This window comes from Hyalella azteca, unplaced genomic scaffold (assembly GCF_000764305.2).
Source record: "Hyalella azteca isolate HAZT.00-mixed unplaced genomic scaffold, Hazt_2.0.2 contig4705, whole genome shotgun sequence".
In the NCBI taxonomy this organism is placed as follows: Eukaryota; Metazoa; Arthropoda; class Malacostraca; order Amphipoda; family Hyalellidae; genus Hyalella; species Hyalella azteca.
In genome coordinates, this window is record NW_025934916.1 from 26762 (window position 1) to 53180 (window position 26419).

A 26419-nucleotide genomic window follows, 5' to 3' on the forward strand; every position below is an offset into this window, starting at 1 on the left:
TCCAGGACTCGTGGCTGCGACTGAACGAAAGTTCGAAATTTTTTTTTTTCGAACTGTCGAAAAATTTTTCTTACTAATTTAATAACTAAATTTTGCCATACCAACTTCTTCTCATGAACCAGATACCTACACTATGGTGGAAGCTGATTATTTTGCATTGCTGTACTTTCAATATTATAGTGTATAGTTCTTGTAACGAATTTGAATTCTATGAAACAGGACGCTTCTGTTGGAGTTAAACAAACCCTACTTGACTCAATGCAACATAGATGCGATTTTTTGCTTCTAAATTTTATTTCTAACTACTCTAGTAAAAAATAAATTACTCATTCTTGGTAACTTGAGTAGCATTGCATGGCTGCAATATTCGTTTTCAAAAACCAATAATTTTGATTTAGACGTCTAAGGCTTTGATTCCTCAAAATCCGCACTTGCAAATACGAGGTATTTCTTTCGGATACTTAGACGGATCAAAACTTTTCACGCATTAACGAAAGGCAATGATGAAAGTTAATGCAATAATGGAAGGATTCTTTTCATCATGAACTATATGACTACTAATTACCGCTCATAACGAGTCACCGCTACCGCTAATTTACGCTTATCTGTCAAAACCACATGCGTTAGAACTTTAAATATTTTAACAGAAGGAACTTCGAGAGAATTACTTTACTTCACGAGCGCCTACTGTTGTGGGAGAGCTTCCAACATATTTAGGCTATCCGTCAATTTATGACGCGATAGTGATAATAAAAAAAAACTTCCACGGATCTAGGGTAAAAAGGTTTACTCGGAGTCTCCAAAAACCATTGCGCATTATGTCAAGGTAAGAGTAAAGCATACAAAAATGAGACCTTGTTAAAATATGCAACAAACACTAACCCTAATCCCCTTGTCATACACCATTGAACCACAATGCGAAAAGGTACGAACAAACTACTACTAGTAGCGAGATAAACGCCTAACTTCGCAGTAGAAGCTTTATCTCGTGTATTTTCCGACCTGCGGGAACTACTTTACTACATGAAATAACTACTTTACTGTGGAACTACTTTACTACTACACTCGTATAAAGCTTATGCTCTTCAATTCCTCCAGTGCATTGGAAAATTCAAGGCGTCTCATTGGAAGTTCTCGTAACCATAAGAGAGAAGGCAAGTCTGGTGCCCACGTCCCTGGAATAAGCATTAAATGCAGGAAGTAGCACAACGTTCATACCAACCTAAGCTCTGCCACAAAATAAGATAATTACGGGGTGTATATCAGCAATTATCCTATGCATTTCATCACGCTGGAAATTGTGCAAACATATCTAATACAAATCCAAGCTAAGAGTATTGACATTTTGTACCGACATCATGTGCTCTCAAGTCTTACCCGCACTCAAAGAGATAAAGAAGGTCACTGCTGTGGTAATCTAGCAACCATAATATCGATAAAATTACTGAATAATGTTCCATAATTCACGCGACAAGAGGTTGCAGTCACCCTCAACGCTGATCATTAAAAACATGGTTGAATTAAATACATTCAACCATGATTAAAAAGACCAAGGGCGGATGCGACGAATCCTACTCGTCACCAGCGTGAACCTGGACAAACAAACGACAAACGAATAGCGCAGCTACACTACCAGCTACACTCAGTAAAACGAGCGGAACTTCGGTAATACTTTAGATTAAGTGCATCCAAAAAAGGGTTTTTTTTTTAATTTAATGTTTTTTGGGGTGTAGATTAAGAATCTGAAATCCGTTTTTGGCGGTCGGCATCGGACAACGAATTTTTTCCGATTTTTTATATATCTTTCATAGAAAACGACAATGGGGACCTGTGGGGAACCGGGGGTTTTAGGGGGGGACACACCCGAGGCTCTAATTCGGGCAAAAATCCCTAACCTAACCTAGCCTAACCTAACCTAACCTAACCTAACTAACCTAGCGCGATTTTTGGGTTTTACATAGGTTTACAGTCATTCCCAGATCGATATAGATCATTTCCAGTCAAAAAAAATTTCCAATTTTTTCCAATTTTTCGCCGATTTTGCCAATTTCTGCCCGATTTTTTTTACGAATTAGAGCCTCGGGCGTGTCCCCCCTCCCTAGAACCCTCGGTTCCCCACGGGTCCCCCATTGTCGTTTTTTATACAAAATATATAAAAATCGGATAAAATCGGTTTTCCGATGCCGACCGCCAAAAACGGATTTCAGATTCTTAATCTACACCCCAAAAAACATATAATTAAAAAAAAAACTTTTTTGGATGCTCTTAATCTAAAGTAATACCGGAACTTCATCCAAATCGCGAGCAGAACTTTAGGAAGTTCTAGACTAAATAACGAAGATATTTCGAATAATTTCGTTATTTGTTCAGGCAAATAGCTTATCGGTGCTATGACAGCTCTCTGCTTGTGCTGTGGGCGAGAAAGTATGTTATTGTATGCATAATATAACCAATATTAGTGCGTTATTGTTTGCGTAATGTGATGCTAACAATATGTTAATATGTTGATATTGTTTGCAAAACATTGTAAAACTAAGTAGAATCAAGGATTTTGTATGATAATGAAATGTGATTCTTAAAGTGATGCATAAAAATTAACTCAAAGAGCCGTAAAATGATGTTTCATTTTCAAAATGAAACTCAAAATGTAGTTTACATTTAATGGAAGATGTGCGTTTCGATGGGTTTTTCGTTTGTTAGCTCACATTACCTTTATTATTATTAAAGGATTATGAACGGATTAAAATATTTGAGTAATTTTCTATTCCTGACAACACTGGGTTAATCTGCCAGTGATTAATTACATCAGACTTTCTCTTGATACTTCTACATATATAACTGGATTATTCTTATAGGCTACATTGTGGTAAAAAAATATTTAAAAATGTATCATTTTTATTGAAATTCAAAGGGTTGATGATGGTAACACAGTTCAGCAATTTATTGCAACATTTTATCGTTATCAGTAGAATTTCTTCACAAGAGTGACAAAATGACGGATCATCACTCTGGAAATTAATTTTTATTGGCCTATCTCGTTTCAAAAAGCATATTGATTAAAATATTAACTAAACAACGGATGCTAAGTTTTTTATTTTATAATGTATGACAATGAAGGCTTCGAAGTTCTTCAGTTCCAGGCATGATGCACTCAATCAATGTCCGCAGCTCCCGTTTCAACCACGGAATCCACCACCGTAACCGCCACGGAATCCACCATGGTGTCCTCCAAATCCACCGCCGAATCCACCTCCAAATCCACCGCGGTATCCACCACCACCAAATCCACCGCCGTATCCACCGCGGTGGGGATCAGCCTCTGGGAAGGCGTCGGCGTAAGGGTAGGCGGCACTCAGGACCACCATCGCCAGGCACAGAACTGCGAACAACTGAAAAGGCGATTTTTTAATGATAATAAAAAGTATTCGAATTCTGAGTTTTTCGCTAAATTTATTCAGGTTGCCAGTGAACATTGTTGCAAAATTTTGACTGGGGAGCAGTTTAAGCACGTATGTACTTGATAATTTATTTTAACCTGCACTGCATGGTAGTTATGGTTTTAATCAACTAATTTGATAAGTAGTACCACATGCATCTGCTTCTCAACGAAAGTAAATTGGAGATTTAAAATCAAACGTAAAATAACTTCTTGAAATTACTATAGCGATGCAAAGGCTTTTTTCAAAAATTTAAAGCCTATATATGTTTTGAGTATTTAAAAGAATTCCATTATAAACCAAAAACGAATAAAATATTATAACATAATTAGCTATTGCTTGAAGCAAGAACGCGGAATAGAAATCCATCAATTTGGTGGGAGGTTTCCTCTGCATTTTGCGATATTTTATGTTTAGATACTATAATGTACGTAGACCAAAGACAACGTGGATTTAGATCAGAAAATAATTCGAGTTTAGCCTAATTATTTCTCAATAAACTTACGGCAAATTTCGATGACATGTTGGAGAGAGATGAAGTAATATTTTCTTCAGGAACGTTTGCTGAGCTATGGGCCGGTGTGAGGCTGCTCTGCCTTATATAGCGAACTGCAGTCGGGGCGCGAGGTTCAATTGTGCCTAAATCTGTTTGCCGGCAACCGCGTCATCCGGACCGTGACCACGAGCTACAGTCATAACTAAAGTGGGGATTTTCCTCCCAGAAATTATCCGCTGAGGTTTAGTAATGAGCAGCATTAAAATGCGAAGTATTAGTTAAATTATGTGATGAATTTTTTTAAAAATGGAATAAGGAAATTTTGAATTGTATAATGAAATTATTACCGGTGAATTGCCGGTGAGGTTGGATTTTTGCACGAAATTTCACGTTCTAAATTGTTCTAACATTAGCCGCCATTGTAAAATGCATTAACTCTATACTTAAAAATTGATGAAAACATCATATATCGGTTCATCAAAGTTATAGTATAGCAAATAATATATTAAAAACATAATATGAAAACATATTTATATCTGAGTTCCATATCCTTAATAAAATTTTACCTTACATTTTAATTCAAGGTTTCGATTATAGTTCCAACGATTATCGATCGCTTATTGTCCTTTTTTGGCCACTCAATAGACAATCTCACTCTGCCGATATTTTGCAACTGAGTTACTATGCAGAAACTCATATATTCTGAAAGATCTCATATAAGTCAACTAACAAACATCCATATGATAAACTAAGCCAGTGAATTTATCACACACCAAGGCTATTCACTTTTATAGGATAAGCTCGTGAATAAAACCTGGTAGTGGAACGGTTATTTTCTGAATTTTGAACGTTCGGGCGCTTGACGTTCTTTTTTATTCAAATTATTATATACTGTTATTCAGACAGTGATTTGCTGTTATTCAAACAACGATCTGCTGTTTTTCTGACAACAATTAACTGTTATTCTGACAATTATCTGCTATTATTCAGACAATGATCTGCAGCTAATTTGACAATAAGCCGCTGTTATCGTGACAATGATATGCTGCTATCATGATAATGATCTGCTATTATTCTGACAATGATTAACCGTTATTGTGACAGTGATCTGATGCTGTTCTGCCAATGATCTGCTGTTAATCAGACAATGATCTGCTGTTGTTCTGCCAATGATCTGTCCCAGAGAGAACACAGTTCGAAAGAAAGACCGAGAACGCAGGATAGAAGCGACCGTTCCGCCATTTATAAGCTTGGTTTCACTACCAACTGGCTGGTGTTTCGGTTATGTATTTCATTTACTATAAATTCATTATTAATGTTTTGGGTAACGTTTACTTTTCAACGCCGACTGGGCAAATAAATAGCAGGTTTCATGTAACACATTAATTTCGTTTTAAATATTGAAAAAACATTCGTCTGCACAAAAACTTGATTTTACCTCGACAAAATTTATTGCAATGTTGCTCTCTATATATGAATGCCGGTGGCATAATTCTATTATACAATTTTGTGTCCTGCTTCTCTGTTCGAACATTTTATGACTTTGCAATTAAAACATTAATCACTTGGATCCTCAACTTAATTCTAAAATAATTGCAATTTCGTCGCATAATGAACAAAAATTAATTTTGGAAGTCGCAAATACTCTCTTGGTGAATATAAAAGTGCATTAAGATTAGTAGCATGATAAGAATCTGTCATTTGAGTGTTTTTTTTTAATTTTCAAAGTAATTCTACTTAGCAAATATCTTATATAACTCATTCGCGCACTAGAGTATGTTTTGCATTGACCAGATTAATTTTGTTTCAGAAATAAATAGCTGGTTTAAAAAAGTGTACAGAACCATTTAAACATTTATTTGCCACGTGTATTTGCTTGGCATGACAGCGTTTATTGCGTCTATGTTAAATACGAGTTGGAATACCGCTGCCCGTACCATAGGATAATGAGTTCATCCACCATGTGCTGTAAAATTATTTTTATAAATCTATTTAAATAATTAATCTATTTTATTAACTGATTATCAGCAGGAAGAAATTCCAAATCTTACAATTTATTAAAATTTTGAATTAGAAGGGAGGACTGCCTGATTTTTAAAACAATGACATGAAAAAAAATAGCTGCTTGTTGTCAATAAATTGACGTTAGCGACTTGTTTTTGTAGCGAAGTTATCTTTGAGGGAAACGAGTAGGCCGTTCTTTACCGGAAAAAATAGGGGCTGTGTACGTGCCTGGCTCAGGACAGGCAGTCGTACAAACAACTTATTTAAGGATGCTGCCTTAGTGCAATGTTAAACTCTGATAACGAGAATCACTGAACATAAACGGCTTTATCAATAAAATAGAGTAATATACTTTACGGTAAAACAATCCAAATTGTACTCTGCCTTATTTTTACCATATCAACGGCAGACTGTTAATAGGTCATACTCACGTTAAAATTGATATAAAAATACATAGGTCATATTCACGAACATTGGAAGATTTTATTTAAATCCTTGCCAAAGACAATAAGTTGATTCAAACATCAAACAATGTTACACTTGAAAAAATCACTACATCGCGGTGCTGGCGCGAATATCGAAATGAATAATCAAATTATGCTGAGTACATCGTCAATAAAAAGTTAATACAATACGAATGATGCACAATACAATAGCAAACACAATATTGAAATCTGAAACACGATATTAGAACTTTGACGTTTGCAACGTTTCTTTCGTATAGTGTCATTACAGAGTAGCAAAGTCCCTGCGCAAGAGTCGCAAAATTTATTTAAAGAAATTTTCAAAAATTCACTTGTCTAACCTTTGAAAGAAAATGCGTTCAGCAATTCGCATCACTTTATCCTCTGAAACAATGAATAATTACAATACATCAATCAAATAGAATCTGTCAATGAAAACTTTCAGTCATGTTAACACCGCAAAAACATCGCAAATAACGCAAAAAATTGCTTTCTTGTTCTCTTAAGAATAGTTGCTTGTAAGTCAATTACAGGTCGTTTAATCAGAAGTCAAATTATGTATCATGAACATCATGCTAGTGGCTTACTAATGATATAATGTGAATCTTAAACAAGTTAAATGATACATTGATTCAACTAAATATTAATATCTGTATTTACAGAGTTAATGCACTACTGACCAAATGAATGCAATTCGGAAAGTTTAAGTCAAACTGTATATATGAAAAATTCAGCGTAATAGCTCATTATTATACTGACATCATGAAAATTTTCGGAGATAAGCAATTTATACCATCTTAATTACTGTGAATAAGAATGGAGATTGAATTTACGTTGTTCTTCGCAATAAAAATACAAAAGTGAGAGATCGCAATAAAATTGGCACAATAATCTTATTGGCACAACACAATGCACAACAATCTTATTATTAGCCGTAATCGTTCTGTATTGTATTTTTCTGTATAATCAAGACATCAACGAAATTATCACTGCAATTGCAGTGATTAGATCTCAAAGATATAACTATAATTATCTGTTTAATGTTTACATTTCGTTTCGGAAAGCCTCAAGCTCCACTTTGCTGTGGTGGAGTTTCGTGGCCTGGGTACCACTTGAACCGCGATTGGGTACGGACATGACAGTAATCTTGAACAGGCGCGATGAAAGCGGATGGTTAACATCGTTGATATTATACGTTCGGTGTAATCGAATGTTTTTTGAGTTTATTTTTTGATGTTTGTTTGTTGTTTCAATGAATACATACATTCTGAAAATGTTATTTTATCGAATTTAAAGAGATTGATCTCGGGAATTAAAAATCAATACGATAAAGTCGAGGTCATCGTCCCTGGCAAAAATTTCATATGTTTGTCGTGTGGCATTTTGTTCAGCTTTGATTGTGGCAAGAATCACCCTCGCTTTATCAAGGTTCGCTTTGAGTTGAAATAAACGTGACCACTGCAGGAAGATTCAGGTTTGGTGGACACAGTGAAGAGTTGCATTTACGTTGACGCTTATAAAAGCGCCAGCTCGGGACGATATTACAACACAACTTGGCACCGTTCCTCGCTTACAAGTCAACTTCTGCTCTAAGTTCAGCACCGACCCCATAAGCATAATGACTGCCATGGTTTCCGTGAGTGTTGTATACAATAATTGTGTTGTTGATTTATATGGGAACAAAGTTTGGTACATCTTCGATATAATATGTCAGAAATATTCAGTGAACATTTACAATAGTTTCATTTTTCTCTAAAGGAAAATGAGGCAATCCACATTTAATTATCAATTTATTTAAGGCTATTTCCTAATTCAGCGCTGAGTCTTTTTCAGATTAGACTCCAGTGAAATGACTTTTAGTTTTAAGACTCCAAAGTGCTCGTGATCCAAAATTGCTTATCGAGAATTCCTAAGTGTTTATGACCATCAACTGTTTTAAGATCAGATCGAAAGTCGATTTTTTAATATCCGGCCTTGCTTAAAAAAGCACATAATTCTTTTATTTAAAAATCTGCTACTGTTATCTTAAATCCGCAATACAGTGTAAGTTAATTGTAAGTTGTTAATCAGATAATTGATCATTTTTTGTTAAACTGTCTCAGCTGAACCATGAACCTAATAAGTGACAGCTATTTTCGGGCATAAGGTGACAACTTTTGCTAATTGGAAAATTAATATAAATGCAGGATTCTTTGATATAATAATACAGTTAATTAATAAATAAAAATCCCACGTCGTATTTAACATAGACGCAACGCTGTTATGCCAAACAAATACTCGTGGCAAATGAATGTTGAAATTGTTCAGTACATCATTTTTAAACCAGCTATTCATTTCAAAAACAAAATTGATCTGGTCAATGCCAAAATTAATATTGACTTCTTCTTTGTTATGAATGGAAAACAAAAAAATTGGGTTAGTGCTTCACAGTGTCTATAGAAACCTTTGTATGCGAGGGATTTTTTGAATTAGAAGGAGGAGGCTCCTTCGGAGTTGAAGGCCGGAGGTGTTCTCGTTTAGTGGCCGAGGTGCCGAGTGCATCAGTGTGAATTAATCACAAAGGCATGGTATCGTAGAATTGAAAATTGTGCAATGTGTCTACACTATAAGATACTTTTATATGGCGATACTTATTATATATAAGATACTTTTATATACTTTTTTATATATATTATATACATTAAAAAGCATTGTATAGAAGCGTATGTTCTTTTGTCGCATTTGCCTGCTGCCCATTCGGTCCTAAATGATACTTACGAATTCATGACAGGACCTGGAGGTCATCAGGTTTGATTAACATTCACTAAAAAAATCTTCGACTTTGCCTGCGCAAGTTGTTCGTTTCGATTATATTTTTGTGATGGGAAAATAGAAATTTTAACGTCACGGCATAATTTGCCAAAGCCTTCTTGCATCCAATATGAATAAAACAATGGGTATAATATGAAGGATATCAATCATGAAAGTGTATGCCGGGAGAAACCGCAGATGGTTTATTTCAAATGAGCGGGGCTCACTCTTTGTTTTAATTATTGAGAGGAAAATTCAGTCTCGAACTTTATTAAAAGCTAATAATTTTGAGTTACTACGTTAGATTTTTAATCCGATGTCGTCGTCAGTCCTGGGCAGCGTCTCACTAATTTCTTGTTCTGTGCGGTACGAGTCATGATAATTCCATCAATGCTTATGTAACATCTATAAATGTACTCTGTTAATGCATTTCTCAGTGTTAATGCCTTTCGATGATAAAATCTATTTTTATTATCGTGATAAACACGCTTGCATGCCTGCCACAAACTGGCGGCAGTCGAATTGTGTTTCGTTTCTACATAGACTATGCCTTATTAATAAGCCAAAAATCTTTTTCTTTCTAATTTTGTACCCAGAAAAATATTATTATTAGAAATGAGATTCATCTATGGACATCATCATGCTATGGACATCATCATTATTTTTCATCATAAGATTATAAATTTATAAAAAAAAGCCTGTGGAATTTTTTCGAACGCTGCGTAAATGGTCCAATTACAATAATCAATCAATCAATGTAATCAATACAGGTTACCTTTAAAATTAGGTTTATATTGACTCATTGACATTTTCTATCCTATAGTAGTTCGTCTTGTAACGAAGAAGACGACTCTTCAATGTAGCTTCTCTAGTTAAAAAATGGTATTTTTTACAAATTTCTGTGTTTCAGGTCTTTGATTCGCATAGATTAAGGTCTAGGGAAGCCCTATTGGTTTTAACTTTACAAGTTTCGTTCGAAAGACGAACTTTGCTGCAGTCAATGCAGATAATTTGAGAGTAGACCAATTTGCATCAAGCGAATCTTAATCACATCAACGTGGTCGATGTGATGAATATAGAGGAGTATAGTATACGCATGCATGCGTAGTAATTGTGGTGAACCAAGAAACTGATAAGTTATTATAGCTTTTCGTCCTATAGACCATTCCGTCAGTTCCTTCCTTTAAAACTCGGCGATTTCGATTTGCGCTCAAGTTAAACTAAGGACCAGAGGCCATACTTTCAAAACTCGCTAAGTTGACGTAAGTACTCACGCTCTATTTTCTTGTCTATGATTGGTGGATTTTGCTTGAAAGGCCGTCAATGATTGGCTGATGAACTTACGGTCTCTTAACTTTTTTTGAAAGTGTAGGCCCAGATTGTTCGCTGGAAAAGAGCAGTATCCCGACCACGAGACTCATGCCTGCATGGATGGAACAAATCTGTAGGACCATGAACCATTGGTCACTTCCATAAAGTGATTTGTAAGTTACTTGACAATATGGTTGTTCCCACTGACGACAGTGTGGACTCCTGCCTGACCCTGATAGCATCGTTGGCGCTCCGCGTATGAACGCCTTCCAGAACAGACTAGACGAAGCTATGCAGGAGCATATGTTCAGTCTTAAAATGCCTAGCAAATTACGGACCAGGCAATAAGTCCAACAGCTATCTCAATCAATCGTCAGCTATGGAAAGATCGGGTTTAGAAGGCCGGATCCCTTGTGCAATCAATTAAGTCGCGAAAAGTACAAAAATCGGCAACTGCAGGTCACGGGCCTATTTCTTCAGTGCCGACACTTCTATTTTTTGTGAGTCTCGTCATTTTTTATTCGAGACGCGACGATCCTATGATCTCTGTGCCGATCATCGATACAAATGTAGAAAATTCTCATGGCAAATTGGGAGGGAATATGCAAGCATAAGCTAAAATATGTCGATGAATATATAGCATGCAGTTTTAGTTGAAAGTATAAAAGAGTGCTTAGCGAAAATCGGAAGATTTAACCTCATTTTATTAATTTTGAAATTTGCTTTGTTCATAACAATCGCATTTTCACTAAAATTAGGCTCATTTATAACTGCTAGAAGAAATTATTTAACCCTTTAGCGTCTAGCTGTACACATCTTTCGACCTTTATAAGGGCGATTTTTGTTAACATTTGAAGCTCATTCGTCCAATTGGACATATATGTTGGCTTTAATATCAGGCTGTTCTATGCCCAGTTGAGGGTTTTGTCGCCTGTTAGGTTTTTTAATGAATAAATTTCAGCTTTGTAGTATGGATGAAATGTAGTATTTTGCATCTGCAAGGTAGAAAGCCGCTAAAGGGGTAATTTAGTATATCAATATCATTCTCATTTAGATTATATACAAATGGGTTTTTATTAATTTCTTTTTGATTTTATGCGAAACAAGTCAATAGCGTTTATTTACCCTATGCTTGTGTTAAATTTGTAGACTCATTGATATAGCAAAAGTCGAATCAATTTTACTAGGTATTGAAAAATTCGGTAATTTTTTCATGTATATTATAAATGATAGTACATTGACTGATGATAAATAAACATTTCGACCCTTCGATACTGCTTTAGAAGTTGGCAGTTGAGCTCGTACAAATCTTGCATGGTTATAACGAGTGCTTTTGTTATCTAACATTATTGATTAGTAAATGCACAAAAAAAAAGAGTTTTTGACATCACAGGCAGGTCCATCATAGAAAACGTCACAAAAGGATTCGCAGGATAACTCAAGCAAAATTTGATTTTGCATGCAACAGGCGAGGCTCGCTGTATATCTTATAACAAGCTGAAACAATAAATTCAATGTGTCTATGTGCAATCTATATCCTAATGTAAGACGTCTGTTAATCAAGGTAATTAATTGATGAATTAATCCTAATGTGGACAGAACATTTGCTTCGTCTCCTGAAGTAAATTTCTCCTGGTAAAAATACTGATTATAAATCCTGCCACGTTATGGTTTCACAAACGGAAATTCACATGCATTGCAAATCCAACGCAGCAAAAATGACTTACTTTCCTTTCAAATTTAAGCTCCGAAATTTTCTTCCAATAGATGAATCTTTCGTCAGTTGATGCTAAATAACAGTTGAAAGAATAATGCTATAATGCAGGAGACTTCAATCCCTTCAAAGTTGTGGTTTTAAAAATTTGTGAGTAAGAAACTTCCATGAAAAATGTTTGGGTGCCTGAAGTTCAGAAGTTGCCATGTACTCATTAGCTGATTATTTTTTGACAATGATGAAACTTTTGAAATAAATTTGATTGAATTTTGAGATTTAACGGTGCTGACTTCATCTTCCGTCGAAGGTAGATACAGTCATTGTACTTAGGGGGAAATTCATAACTCGATGGGGCCTTGATGCTTTACTACCTGAAATGGTAGGCAGAATATTAATATCAATATTAATTTTAATGAAACTTTCTGTCACATGAATCGACATTATTCAGTGAGAATCAGTTGCAAGATATACAGATATAATCACAGGTATACCGTTATAGAGATTGAAGGGGAAGCAAAGCTTGGTCATAAATAACGAGCAAATAAAGACGTCGCTGAGAAGAGATCGCTATTACGTGACACAAGCTATAAAGTCGTGGCTTGGGTACCACTCGTAGCGCGATTGGGTACGGACATGATAGTAATCTTGAACAGGCGCGATGAAAGCGGAAGGTTAAAATCCCTGATGTTAAAGCGGAAGGTTAACATCGCTGATATTTTTCAGTTTATTTTATTGATGTTTGTTTGTAGATTCAATGACTACGGATATTAAAAAAAATTATTCAGTCGAATTTCATGAGAATGATCTCGGGAATTGAAAATCGATTCGATATTAGTCGAGGTCGTCGAAAGAATAAATAGCTAGTAGACATTCCTAAACGAACATTTTACGCCGAGTTTGTCGCCTAGAACGATTGTCCACAGAAGTAATTCTGGAAACTATAACGAAGTGTATTTTTTTAACGATCTGTTCCGTCCAACAATCTTAAAATGCTCGCAGTACACAAGATATAAATCGTGCATTGATCAGGTTCGTTGAGGGTTTTCATGCACTTACACGCACCGATCGAATATACGATTTCCCATAAATGAGCAAAAACATTAAATGAAATCAGACCAATAGATAAAATGATCGCTGAAGAGCAGGTCAATAAACTTTTTAAATGAAATATAATGTACGAAAATTCGTCCCAAATATTTTTCAGTGAGGGAACTAGATGATGACTTTTGAAAAGAAATTTATGGTTGAAATAAAATGCTCTTCCTTATGCGTGATTTTTAATTTAATAAATTTTTAAATTTATCAAATTTACTTCCTTCTCACTTTTGCTACACTTACGAAAAATCACTTGGTCAAAAAATTGTTCAAATGCTTCAGAAATTTATGAATTTATCTGAAAAATAGATGATACCATTCAAATGAGCGACAGATTCAAAATCTGTATCCGAAACTCCACGAGCAATTCGCGTGGCATTTTGCTCAGCTTTGATTGTGGCAAGAATCACTCTCGGTTTATCAAGGTTCGCTTTGGGTTGAAATAAGCGTGACCACTGCAGGAAGATTCTGGTTTGGTGGACACAGTGAAGGTTGCATTTAATTTGACGCTTATAAAAGCGCCAGCTCGGGACGATATTACAACACAACTTGCCACCGCTCCTCGCTTACAAGTCAACTTCTGCTCTTGCTCTGGGTTAAGCACCAACCCTATAAGCATAATGACTGCCATTTTCTCCGTGAGTGTTTACAATAAAATTATTTTAGCCTACTAGCAATAAAGCTCGAAACGTAAGCTTCACCAAAGTAGCTCTTTATGCTATGACTAGCTATTTGTAAATACATTAACATAGAACGAGTTAAAAAATTTTCCACAATCCTTACATGGTTAATTTGAGTGATAAAGTTTAGGCACTACAAAATATTTCATTGAATAATCGATTGGATATAATGCACTGTATATAATAATTGTGTTAGTGATTTATTTCGCAACGAAGTTTTGGTACATCTTCGATGACTACGGAGTAATATGCATGGCCACCACTAATATTCGATGACTAGCAGCTATAGTAATAATTGGTAAACATTTACAAAAATTTAACTTTTCTCCAATGAAAAATGAGGCTTCTCACAATTGATTATCAATTTCACTATGGCAATTTCGACTTCAGTGCTGAGTCGGATTCAGATTAGACTATAGTGCAATAACTTTTCCTTTAAGACTTCAAACTATCGTGATCCAGAACTAGCTTAGCGAGAATTACCAAGCGTTTATGACCATGCAACTGTTTTAAGACTAAATTAAACGAACGTCGATTTCTTTTCATTTCCGGCATTGCTTAAAGAAACACATAATTCTTTTGTATATAAATCTGCCACTGCTATATCAAATCCTCAATACAGTGTGAGTTAATTGTGAAATTTTCACAATTAACTTACATTTCTATCACATAATTGACATAATCTGTTAGATTGTCTCAGCTAAACCACCAAGCTAATAAGTGACAGCCATATTCAGGCATAAGGTGGCAACTTTTGACAATTGCAAAATTAATATAAATGCAGGATTCTAAGCGTTGATGGAATCAATATTGACTTCCTCTCTCTTATGAATGGAAAATAAAGAATTAGGTTAGTTCTTCACAACGTCTGTGGAAACATTTTTATGCGGGGTTTTTTGAATGGGAAGGTTGAGGCTTCTTCAGTGATTCAGGTGTTCAATTTCAGTGCAGTGGGTGCTGAACGTTTCAGTGTGAATTATCAGAAATGCATTGTGTCATTGAATTGAAAATTTTGCTATATATCTACACTATAAGATCTATATTATTACATGACTTAATAGGCGTCTAATTCACATCATACATTCCTCACTAGTTGTACCTTTAAACGAAACAAAGAATCACCTCGTATCAATTGAAACTTCATCAAAAATTTTGTTTAAAAAAAGGGGGTGGCGCGCTGCCCCATGTTGCCCTACTTAATTACGAATTCATGATGGCGACACGTTTTTTTTTAACTTTTCAAATAACAGTGACTTAATTGATACGTTTGGCCAGGGCGCAGCCTGACTTACCCTGCCTGACTCCCTCGAGCAGGTGAAGGCAACTCTTGCGCTGTGACTCGAGGCTCTGGCGCTAGCCTGACTTGCTATACCTGTCTTGCCATCCAAGTAGTGGCAACTCAGGCATTGTGCTTCATGGGCTCTGGCGTTCGCCTGACTTACCATGTCTGTTCTACCTTCCAAGTAGTGGCAACTCTGGCATTGTGCTTCATGGCTCTGGCGTTCGCCTGACTTACCATGTCTGTTCTACCTTCCAAGTAGTGGCAACTCAGGCATTGTGCTTCATGACTCTGGCGTTCGCCTGACTTACCATGTCTTTCACCTCCTGCAGGTGATGGCAACTCTGGCGCTGTGCCTCGTGGCTCTGGCGCTAGCCGCTCCTGCACCTCTGCCCGCACCCATGCCGGTCGCAGCTCCACAAGCAACTAATGTTCACGGACACAGAAGGGCCTTCCATGGGAAATTCGGTAACGGACATGGAAATCAAAGAAATCATGGAGGATTCAGAGGCGATGGATTCGAAGACGATACATTCGGAGGTGGAAGATTCGGAGGCAGTGGATTTGGAAGCGGAAGATTCGGCGGCTGACACTACTGATTCAGTGATAGACCAGTGGATTTCAAGTGGGCTGATTAAATGTCACATCAATATTAAAAGCTCATTTACTGTTCCCCATGTTTCATATGAAGGTTTGAACATAGAGATAGTCTGGTTCGTCTAAAAATGCCCTAATATATCTTTTAACTTTGCCTGTGCAAGTTGTCCCTATATATATTATATTTCTATGTTGGGAAAATAGGAATTTCAACGTTACGGCATAATTTGCTCATATAAATGCAATAGCCTTCTTGCACCAAATATTAATGAAGCAACTGGCATAGTATGACGAATACCAATCATGAGAGTGTATGCCGGGAAGAACGAGTTGGTCGATTGCAAATGAGCGGGACTCATTGTTTTGTCATAACTATTAAGGGGAAATTCAGCATCGAACATTATTAACAGCTAATGATTTTAAGGTACGACGTTAGATTTATGATCCGATGTCGTCGTCAGTCCTGGGCAGCGTCACTCTCATTTCTTGTCCTTTGAGGCCCGAGTCGTGCTTTGAGGCCCGGGTCATGCTGTGAGGCCCGGGTCATGCTGTGAAGCCCGGGTCATGCCGTGAGGCCCGGGTCATGCTGTGAGGCCCGGGGCATGCTGTGAGGCCCGGGTCATGCTGTGAGGCCATGGGCATGCTGTGAGGCCCGGGACATGCTGTGAGGCCCGGGTCATGCTGTGAGGCCCGGGTCAATGAGAGTGTATGCCGGGAAGAACGAGTTGGTCGATTGCAAATGAGCGGGACTCATTGTTTTGTCATAATTATTAAGGGGAAATTCAGCATCGAACTTTATTAAAAACTATTGATTTTGAGGTGAGACTTTAGATTTATGATCCAATGTCGTCGTCAGTCCTGGGCAGCGTCACTCTCATTTCTTGTCCTTTGAGGCCCGAGTCGTGCTGTGAGGCCCGGGACATGCTGTGAGGCCCGGGTCATGCTGTGAGGCCCGGGTCATGCTGTGAGGCCCGGGTCATGCTGTGAGGCCCGGGACATGCTGTGAGTCCCGGGACATGCTGTGAGACACGGGACATGATGTGAGGCCCGGGTCATGCTGTGAGGCCCGGGACATGATGTGAGGCCCGGGTCATGCTGTGAGGCCCGGGACATGCTGTGAGGCCCGGGTCATGCTGTGAAGCACGGGACATGCTGTGAGGCCCGGGTCATGCTGTGAGGCCCGGGTCATGCTGTGAGGCACGGATCATGCTAATGTAACATCTACGTTCTCTGTTAATGTATTTTCTCAGTATTAGCGCCTTTAGATAATAAAATTTATTGTTTATTATTTCGACAAACGCGCTTGAATGTCTACCACAAAGTGGCTGAAGGCAAATTGTGTTTCTTTTCTACACAGTCAAAGCTGTAATAATAAGTGAAACCTTTTTTTCGATTTAATTTTGCACCCAAAACAATATTATTATTAGAAATGAGATTCATTTTTGGAAGTCAACGTAGGATTATAAATCAATCAAAGAAAAACTAAACAATATTTTTTGAACGCTGCGTAAATGTGGCAATGCTTCGTATTCAATTGATCAAAACAGACTATCTTTAAATTAGGTATATAGACTCAATGGCATTTTCTATCTTATAGTAGTTCTATTGTAACAAATACCCAATTCCATCCTATCCCATTCCCTTAGTTCCTTCTTTTATAATAATACTCGCGATTTCGAGTGTCTCTCAAGTTAAATTAAGGAACAGATTTTTCGCTAAAAAAAAGCAGTATTCCTATACCATAAGACTCGTGAATGAGTGGGGAAAATCTGTAGAACCATGAACCATTCATTGCTCACGTCCATAAATTGATTAGTTCAACTTAAGTTACTTGACAAAATGATTGTTCCCGCTGACGACAGTCGACTCCTACTTGAAACTATGAACATATTACAGCAACTTTATTTCTTCTGAATTTCGCGTAATTGCATTTGTAACTGAAACTTTGCTCGAAATATTCGACATTTAGGGAAATTATAGTATATGGTGGAATTACTTCGAAATTAAAATCGTATTAAATTACTTTTCCCTGACAGTACTTTGGCTTTGAATAAATTAAATTAAACTTAACACGTGATACAAAAACTTCGAAAAGTCACCCTTAATTTGACCAGAATATAAACTACCTACCGGTATAGCGTATACACCTACAGTGATAACTTGTTCAATGCACGTACACCACCCAGACAACTGCACTATATGCAGTACACTCGGTCAATGACAGATAACTTCCCAAACGGCATCAGAAACGCTGAATCAACGTTTACTTAAACGTTGCTTAATTAAACGCTGATCAACGTTTAATTTTATGTTGTTTGACGCCATTCGCTTGGTTGGTTTGTTTCTGGTCCCTCGCAGGAGAGACGCAAAACATGCCTCGTCATTTTTTGCATGTTTTCAGTGAGTCTCGTCATTTTTTAGTCGAGATGCGACGATCCTATGATCTGGGTGCCGATTATCGATGCAAATGGAGAAAATTTTCAAGGCAAATTAGGAGGAATATGCAAGCATGAGTGAGTTAAAATATTTTGATGAATACGTAACGTGCAGTTTTAGTTGAAAGTATAAAGGGGTGCTTGGCGAAAATCAAAAGCTTAAACCTCGTTTTATTTACTTCTAAATTTGTTTGTTCATAACAATCGCAGCTCCACTAAAAAAAGGCTCTCTTATAACTGCTAGAAGAAATTATATAACCCTTTATCGTCTAGCTTTACATATCTGTCGCCCTTCATATAGGGGCAATTTTTGTTAACATTTGAAGCTCATTCACCCAATTGGACAACTAGATTGGCTACAGATTGCGCTATGCCCAGTTAAGGGTTTTGTCGCGTCAGTTTTTTTTTCCAATGAATAAATTTCAGCTTTGTGGTATGGATGCATTGTAGTATTTAGTAATTCATTCTATTTTCAAGAATATAAATGTTTTTTTAATAATATCTTTTAATTTTATGTGAAATAAATCAATAGCGTCTACTTTCTTTTGATTGTGTTGTATTTGTAGATTCATTGATATAGCGAAAGTCAAATTAATTTTACAAGGTTTTGAAAAAAATAAGAAACTTATTCATTTATTTTATAATTACTGGTGCATTGACTGACGATAAAATAAACATTTCAACTCTCAATATTCTTTTTGAAGTTGGCTGTTGCGCTCGTACAAATCTTACATGGTTTACACGAGTGCTTTTTTAGTCCAGCATAATTGCTTAGAAAATGCACGAACAAAAAACACGAGTTTCTAACATCAAAGGCAGATCTATCATAGAAAACTTAAAAAGAACTTCGCAGGATAACTCAAGCAAAATTGGGTTTTCCAAGCACGAGGTGAGGCTCGCTGTTGGCTGTATTTCTTACAACAAGCTGAAACAATTAATCTACTTCTGTAGAATCGGCAACTAATCAACCTCTATGAAATCCTCCACCAAATCCTCCAAATCCTCCTCGATGTCCATGATGCCCATGTCCACCGAAACCACCGAATCCTCCACGATGTCCATGATGTCCATGACCACCGAATCCACCCCCAAATCCACCGCCAAATCCACCACCAAAGCCTCCTCTGTGGCCGTGATGCTGTGGATCAGCAATGGCTACCGCGACTGGTGCGGGTAGGGGAGAAGGAGCGGCTAGTGCCAGAGCCACGAGGCACAGCGCCAGAGTTGCCATAACCTTGAGGGAAGACAGGCATGGTAAGTCAGGCTAGCGCCACAACCCCGAGGCACAGCGCCAGAGTTACCATAATCTTNGCCCTACGTATCATGTCTACCAGCAGCTTTGTCAGAAATAAATTAGTGAGCACTAATAAAGATTTTCTGAGGCCCCAGTTCATGCCAGGCCATTACTTGTTTCTGGAAGTATATTAAAAAAGCAGTATTCTGACGAATTTATAATATGACAATGACTTAACCAGAATGTAACGTGAACGAATTAACGATTTTAAAACTCGTTCTTCTAATGTAGTATGAATGTATACGCTATTGCAAATCAAGTTAACGTTAATAGCAAAACATTTTTCTGATTTCTCGTTCAATTACTCATAGACATATGTTATGATTAGGTTTTACTTCTGTTAATTAAGTTTAAACGCGAGCATAAAAAAGTTTGCAACAGCTGAAATACGTTATTGGAACGAGTCCAATTGCAATGACTTTGAATTGTATCGGAAGTTTCAACGTTACCGAACAAATTTTTACGCTGTTCTGGTAGAAATGCCGTCGATTGCCAGCTTTCACTATTGCATTATTGAGAAAGTAGTAACAAAAATGCGGCAAGTTTGCGTATAATCTCATACTGTATAGGTACCAGGATAATACAGTTATTGGAAGAAGGTAGCGATTGAGAATAATCCTAGACTCTTGGTTGTGCAAAAATAGATTGAATATTAAACATCAAACTTCATTCTTCGGTGATAATAGTTCATACTTGAGATAACATTTATTAAAACTATTTCAAAAATTGAATGGGCTCAACAGGTTTTTATATAGGAAAATTTTATCCGTGGTAAATGCAAGTGCGGCCATGATGTTTTAAGTTATTTACCACGGAAAAGGAGTCGTTTGAAATTCGGAATTTATAGGAAAAGTATGAGTTCTGCTCACTAGTACTGGACCCTAATAATTATAGAGCGTATATTCAAGCCGCGTTAATTTTTATACTTTTCCTATTGTATTCATTTATCATATTTTGTTTATAGTTACTCACGGAAAAGAATGAAGTCATTGTGCTGGGAGTCACTATTTGGCCAAGAGCAGAAATCGACTTGCAAGCGATGAGAGATGCCGGGTTGTGTGGTGAGGTTGATTTGAGCTAAAGCTTTTATAAGCGCCAAAACGAATGCAACCTCCACTGCGTTCACTGATCCCGAATATCTTTGCAGCAAAAACTACTTCAGGTTATCTGCACTTGTAGCGAACACTGATGAGCAAAAGGTGATTCCCGGCACCAAAATTTCAATGACGTAAAACAAGACTGCGCTTAGTGGACCAGATTAGAAAGTTGGCTCGTGTAACCTTTATGTTTGGGGTACCGGGAAGAGTCTTCCAAGAAGAGAGTTTGTAAAAACGTTCTGCGCAGCCAACATAAATTGGTGCATGTCTGAGGAACGTTCAGCTCCTTACGATCAGAGGCTAAAGTTGCGCAACGTTCCGAACGAATCAGCGTTCAATTCTCGGAACTGAATTGAAGGCCAAATGCATTGTACAGCATCTTTAAATTAGTCGCCCGTGTTATGATTCTTTGGCGATGCCTACAAAAAATCGACTCATGTTCAGGTTCGAACTGGAACGATGTACTCTACACAAGCATTTACCCAAGTATTTATTGTACTATTTCGGAAAACAGTTCCCAAGTGAAATTGCTCCATGAACTTTTAATATGGCTCATGATGTTTTATGGTCATGGTATGGTAACCAATTTTATTTCCTCTAGCTAACTCATAGCATATTTTATTTATTAAGTAAAGCTGGAAGAGCTATGCAAAATTAAATGACCCATTGACTCTTGGAATCGAATCTGTATCAACAAACTAGTGGCCCTGGGATATATTCCTGGGAAGATTGTTATTATTCTCTGCATTGCCATCACGCACTGCTTCCTTGTACGAGTCAAGACTTAATTTTATCAACATAACGCACAGTCTGGCCGCTAAGTATGGAACTCCGCAATATGGTTCAGTAGCTGGGTAAGAGATTTATTTTCATATATTATAATATTTCCGTTCTCGAACTAAAGAAACTTGGCAGCGCGTATTCCATTTTTTTCCAGCGAGAGATGCATTCCCATTGCATTTTCTTGCAAATTTCGTACTATTAGTTGAGATGAATTTTTTTTTCAATATCTTAAATGAAAAAATTTTAACTGCACTGCCTGCTTCCTCAGTTTCGACCATATTGCTGATATGCAATACGGAAAACGAAGTTATGCAGACTATGGCCCCGGTTTCGTAATGAACTGACGTGGCCAAATTATTTGACAATTTTCTGTTTATACGTATATTAATTGTTTGTTTGGCAGGAATTTAAAAGCAAAGACAATACCACAAAAATTCACCATATCTTTATAAGAGAAAAAGTTTCAAAGTCCAGCTCCATCGTCAATTGATAACACAAAATTCTGTTCAGAAAAGTTCAGTCCTAAAACACATATAAAGAAATTAGTAAATCAAAATGCACTGTCAGGTTTCAAAGCGGAAAATAAATAAATAAGATATGAAATTAACGCTAGTAAACGGCATATCTATTTACTATTTCAAGAGGAAAGGAGCTATAAGCAGCATTCAGACTAGGCTTCTGTTTGAATATACATGTATACAGGGATTCTAAAATTCGTAGATCACTGACACCGGATGCGGAAGCTAGAATTTTGAAATCACTATCAGATACAGCGGTGTTGCACTGCTCGCCATAAACACGTACAGCAGAATGAGGTGGATGCATGTGCAAGTAGGTTCCCCGTTCTATAACTCTTGCCCTTATGCTCAGCCAGCCTAGTATAGAAATTGCGTGCCGTCATACCGACGTACGCTGATGCGCACTGCGCACAATATCTGTAAACTAGTGATGATCGCATAAGAACAGGTAGGGTATCCTTAAACCTTAAAAAAGAGCCGATTCTAAATTGTTAACTAGCAACTCATGAAGATTTACATCCGTAAGATATTTAGCAAATAAAACTTTTAATTCCTTTGACATAGTCTCAGATGCGGGGCCAAAGTAGGGAAAAGAACAGTAAACAACTTTCCTATTGTCACACTTGGGAACGACTGCTGTATATTTCCTGCAGTATATTTGCAGCATATATATTTTTTATATTTTAGGTATATATTTGCAGTATAATTAAATTTACTAGCGTTAATTTCATGTCTTATTTATTTATTTTCCCTTTTGAAACCTGACAGTACATTTTACTTTATTGATTGATTTAGTTGTGTTTTTAGGATTGAACTTTTCTGAACAGAATATTGTGTTATGAACTGACGATGGAGCTTGACTCCGAAACGTTTTCTCTTATAAAGATATGGTGAATTTTTGTGGTATTGTCTTTGCTTTTAAATTCCTGCTTAACTTGCGATTCAAGCAAACAAGTTGTTTGTTTGGTTGAATCGCAGGTAGAAGGTTGAATTTTTTATCTCAGGTAGCAGGAGTTGCCTTCATCAGCTATAACAGTGCACCTGTAAGTTGGTGTCAAAGAATATGTGCAAAACCATTTATTAACATAACGAATTTAACAAAAGCATCAACAAACATTTTTAATTCTTTAGCGGCTCCATATTTTTATGAAATACATGGAAGACGTCGGCATGTTCTTATCCTCCCAACTCTTTACTGCTCATTGGACTCCTAGCTTTATTTGAGACGTCCGTTTTCATCACGTCATCAAAATGAAAGAGTCTACGTCACAATTTCGTCAACTGCACAGCGGTGCTGTGGTCCCTAATCACTACGTGATTGGTCATGTCTCCGACTGCACGGCAGCTTTAGCGAATTTTGAAGCTCAATTCCGTGGTCCGCTTCTGTCGTTACATTACCAAATAAATTACAAGTAAATGTATTCCTTTATAATATGAGCTGATATAATTTCAAAATATAATGTTTCTCTTTATTCTTTATTGATAAATACGTATGATACGTATTTTTGCCGTATCAACGTCAGAATGTTAATAGGTCATACTCACTAACATTGACATATAAATAGGTCATACTCACGAACATTGGAAGATTTTATTTAAATCCTTGCCAAAGACAATAAGTTGATTCAAACATCAAACGATGTTACTCATGAACCCCCAAAAAGTCCCCACATCGCAATGCTGGCGCGAACATCGAAATGAATAATTCAATTATGGAATGTAGTACATCGTCAATAAAAAGTTAATATAATGCGAACGATGCACAATACCATAGCAAACACAATAATGAAAGTTGATACACGATATTATAACTCTGGCATTTGCAACGTTTCCTACGTATAGTGTCATCACAAAGTGATAAAGTACCTACCAGAATTTATATTTTTTTTATTAATTCAGTAGTCTAACATTTGAAAGAACATGCGTTCAGCAGTTCGCATTACTTTTTGCTTTTGATACAATGAATTATTACAATATACATTAATCAGATAGAAGCTGTCAATGAAAACTTTCATTCATGTTAACGCCGTAAAAACATCGCATATAACGCAAAAAATATAATGTGCATTAATCCGTTATTAATGACTCGCTTCGAAAAATGTAATATAAAAGAAAATTACCATCCTTAACGATTATTAAACTTTTTCTCTAATGAATAATTGCTTGTAATTTAATTACAGGTCGATTCATCAGAAGTCAACTATATATCATGAACATCCTCGTAGTGGTTTACTTATGATGTAATGTGTATCTTAAACACACATAATGATACATAATGATACATTGATTCAACTAAATATTAATATCTGTATTCACAAAGTTATTGTACCACTGACCAAAATGAATGCAACTCGGAAAGTTTAAATCAAACTATATATACATGAAAAACAGTGTAATGTCTCATTATTATACCGACATCAAATTTCGGAGATAAAAAATTTATAACATCTTAATTACTGTAAATGAAAATGAAGATTGAATTTACGTTGTTCTTTGCAATAAAAATACGAAAATGAGAGATCGCGATAAGATGGGTCTATCACTAAGCACAACAATCCTATATCGTTATGTTTTGGATTTTCCTGTATAATCAAGACATCAACAGAATTATCACTGCAATTGCAGTGATAATTGCAGTGACTATAGATCTCAAAAAAAAACTAATCATCCGTTTAATGTTTACATCTCGTTTCGGAAATGTCTCAAGCTCCACTTCTTTGGTTGCAGAAGTCTTTAAGTTTGAACTGCAAGGGCAGGAGCGCTAAATTTGTGATCATTGACATATCATTAAGTTCTGAATTCTCATTTAAAAATACTCTTTGACTCGATTTGCAGAGCAAAAAAATTGTTTCTACTGATGAACGGAAGTTTCTTGAACTGCAAGCAAAACGTTGTGAGAGAATGATATGCTAGCTGGCGCACAAGAACATTTATTCGTTAGTCAATCTTATCCGTCACCGGTCTAAGGATTAGAATGTATTATATTTGCTTGTGTTATTACCATGTCCATCATTCATCAATTTATATTTTAATTTGAGAAAAATTTAATTAGTACAACAATTTTAGAGTGGAACATGCATCGTGACTACAGCGTCTTCACTCTTCTTCAAGTTGAAATGCGCGTAATTTCGAACAACAGTTGATATTTTATTAATTATTCCAAGTATTGTGATGAAATGACCACACCATTGTTGCGCTTAGATACAGAACATTCGCAGACAAAATATCTACACAGTATCTGTATTCCTGCAGAGTATACTGTATATTAGGTATCCTACGTGACTCAATTTCCGAAAACTTTGTAGTCTGCTGTTAAAACAAATCTAACTGGTTTCCATTCCATCACGTTTGCAGATTCCGCTTCTCAATTGCCAAAACATGCCATATTATCTACCTGCATTCAAGCATCAAATCTAATTTGTAAGTTGAAACAAACAATGCTGTGTAATCACTCTTATCTCCCTACTCTATGAGTGTAATCACTCTTTTCTTAATAAATAGCCTCCAAGTAATATATTCATTTGACTCCTATTATCTTTTCTTCCTCTACAGCGCAACATTGTCGTCGACAGAGCAAGCAAGAAGCCTTATCTTCAATTCTCCTTCCATCATGTCTGAATCTAGAGACTTTTTACTTCATACTATAAACTACCTTGTAGGTACCAATTGCGATTTAATTTCAGTTATTTAAGTGTCGTAGTTGAATAGAAGTAAGTAGAAAGTAATGTAGTTTCTACGTAACTCGGACCAGAAATACCAAGAGGTTTTTCGAGGATTTTCATTCAATCAAGTTTCAATTGTAGTCAGTGTCCACTTTGGGAGACAATGTTTCTTAGTTGCATCGTCATTCAATATCTAAACTTACGTTCAGCATTTTTCAATAAATCGGAATCCACATTTTCCTTATTTTTTGGGAAAAAAATTCCAAACGCTCTTGTTTATTCCAATATTTGCTTATAGCAAAGGTTACTAAATTTTAATGAAAGCTTGAAAAAATATTTTCATCATTCCAAAATTTTATGTTGGCTTTGTGTTTTCTCATCAATATTTGTTGACTAGATTGAAAATACTTACTTCATTTTCAATCGATGATTAGTTCAAAGTACATTACTGTGCTTACCGGACTTTGAAAAAAACGGCGTTACATCCACTGACCAGGGCTCAGTTTGTCACACTGCGGAGCAGGTGATTGCATGCACGCTCAAGACGGCAATATAAATTATGGTTATATAAAAGATCCATTTAATCGACACAGTGTTTCTATCAAATGAAGTGTTCAGGTTTGTGTCTATGTGCAATCTATATCCTAATGTAAGACGTCTGTTAATCAAGGTAATTAATTGATGAATTAATCCTAATTTAATTAACTAATGTAAGTCGTCTCCTGAAGTAAAATTTCTCCTAGTAAAAATACCTGTCTCTTAT

General features: G+C 36.4%; 3 protein-coding genes across 4 annotated transcripts in view; 1 reads left to right on the top strand and 2 right to left on the bottom strand.

The window, feature by feature from the left end:
• Positions 1–2882: 2882 nt before the first annotated feature.
• Positions 2883–4026, bottom strand: LOC108665842 (protein suex-1). Its single transcript, XM_018152649.2, has 2 exons — positions 3943–4026; positions 2883–3389 (listed from the first exon to the last, which is right to left on the bottom strand). Exons 1-2 carry the CDS (start codon positions 3958–3960, stop codon positions 3177–3179), a joined length of 231 nt encoding a protein of 76 aa, XP_018008138.1. The 5' UTR covers positions 3961–4026; the 3' UTR covers positions 2883–3176.
• A 9845-nt stretch (positions 4027–13871) lies between these two features.
• On the top strand, positions 13872–15938 carry LOC108665849 (probable H/ACA ribonucleoprotein complex subunit 1). The gene is made up of 2 exons (XM_018152655.2): positions 13872–13949; positions 15603–15938. The coding sequence occupies exons 1-2, from the start codon at positions 13932–13934 to the stop codon at positions 15858–15860; spliced, it is 276 nt and encodes a 91-aa protein (XP_018008144.1). The 5' UTR covers positions 13872–13931; the 3' UTR covers positions 15861–15938.
• Positions 15939–19222: 3284 nt separating this feature from the next.
• Positions 19223–26419, bottom strand: part of LOC108665850 (holotricin-3-like) — a 10020-nt gene continuing 2823 nt past the window's right edge. Inside the window, exons 1-2 of one of the 2 annotated variants that reach the window (XM_018152656.2) lie at positions 20569–20650; positions 19223–19536 (exon numbers count right to left, since the gene is read on the bottom strand). In XM_018152656.2, coding sequence (XP_018008145.1) covers positions 19267–19536; positions 20569–20586 — 288 coding nt within the window. In that variant the 5' untranslated portion in view covers positions 20587–20650 and the 3' untranslated portion in view covers positions 19223–19266. Of the gene's footprint in view, positions 19537–20568; positions 20651–26419 lie in introns of those variants that run through there. The other variant, XM_018152657.2, reaches the window with a different exon arrangement.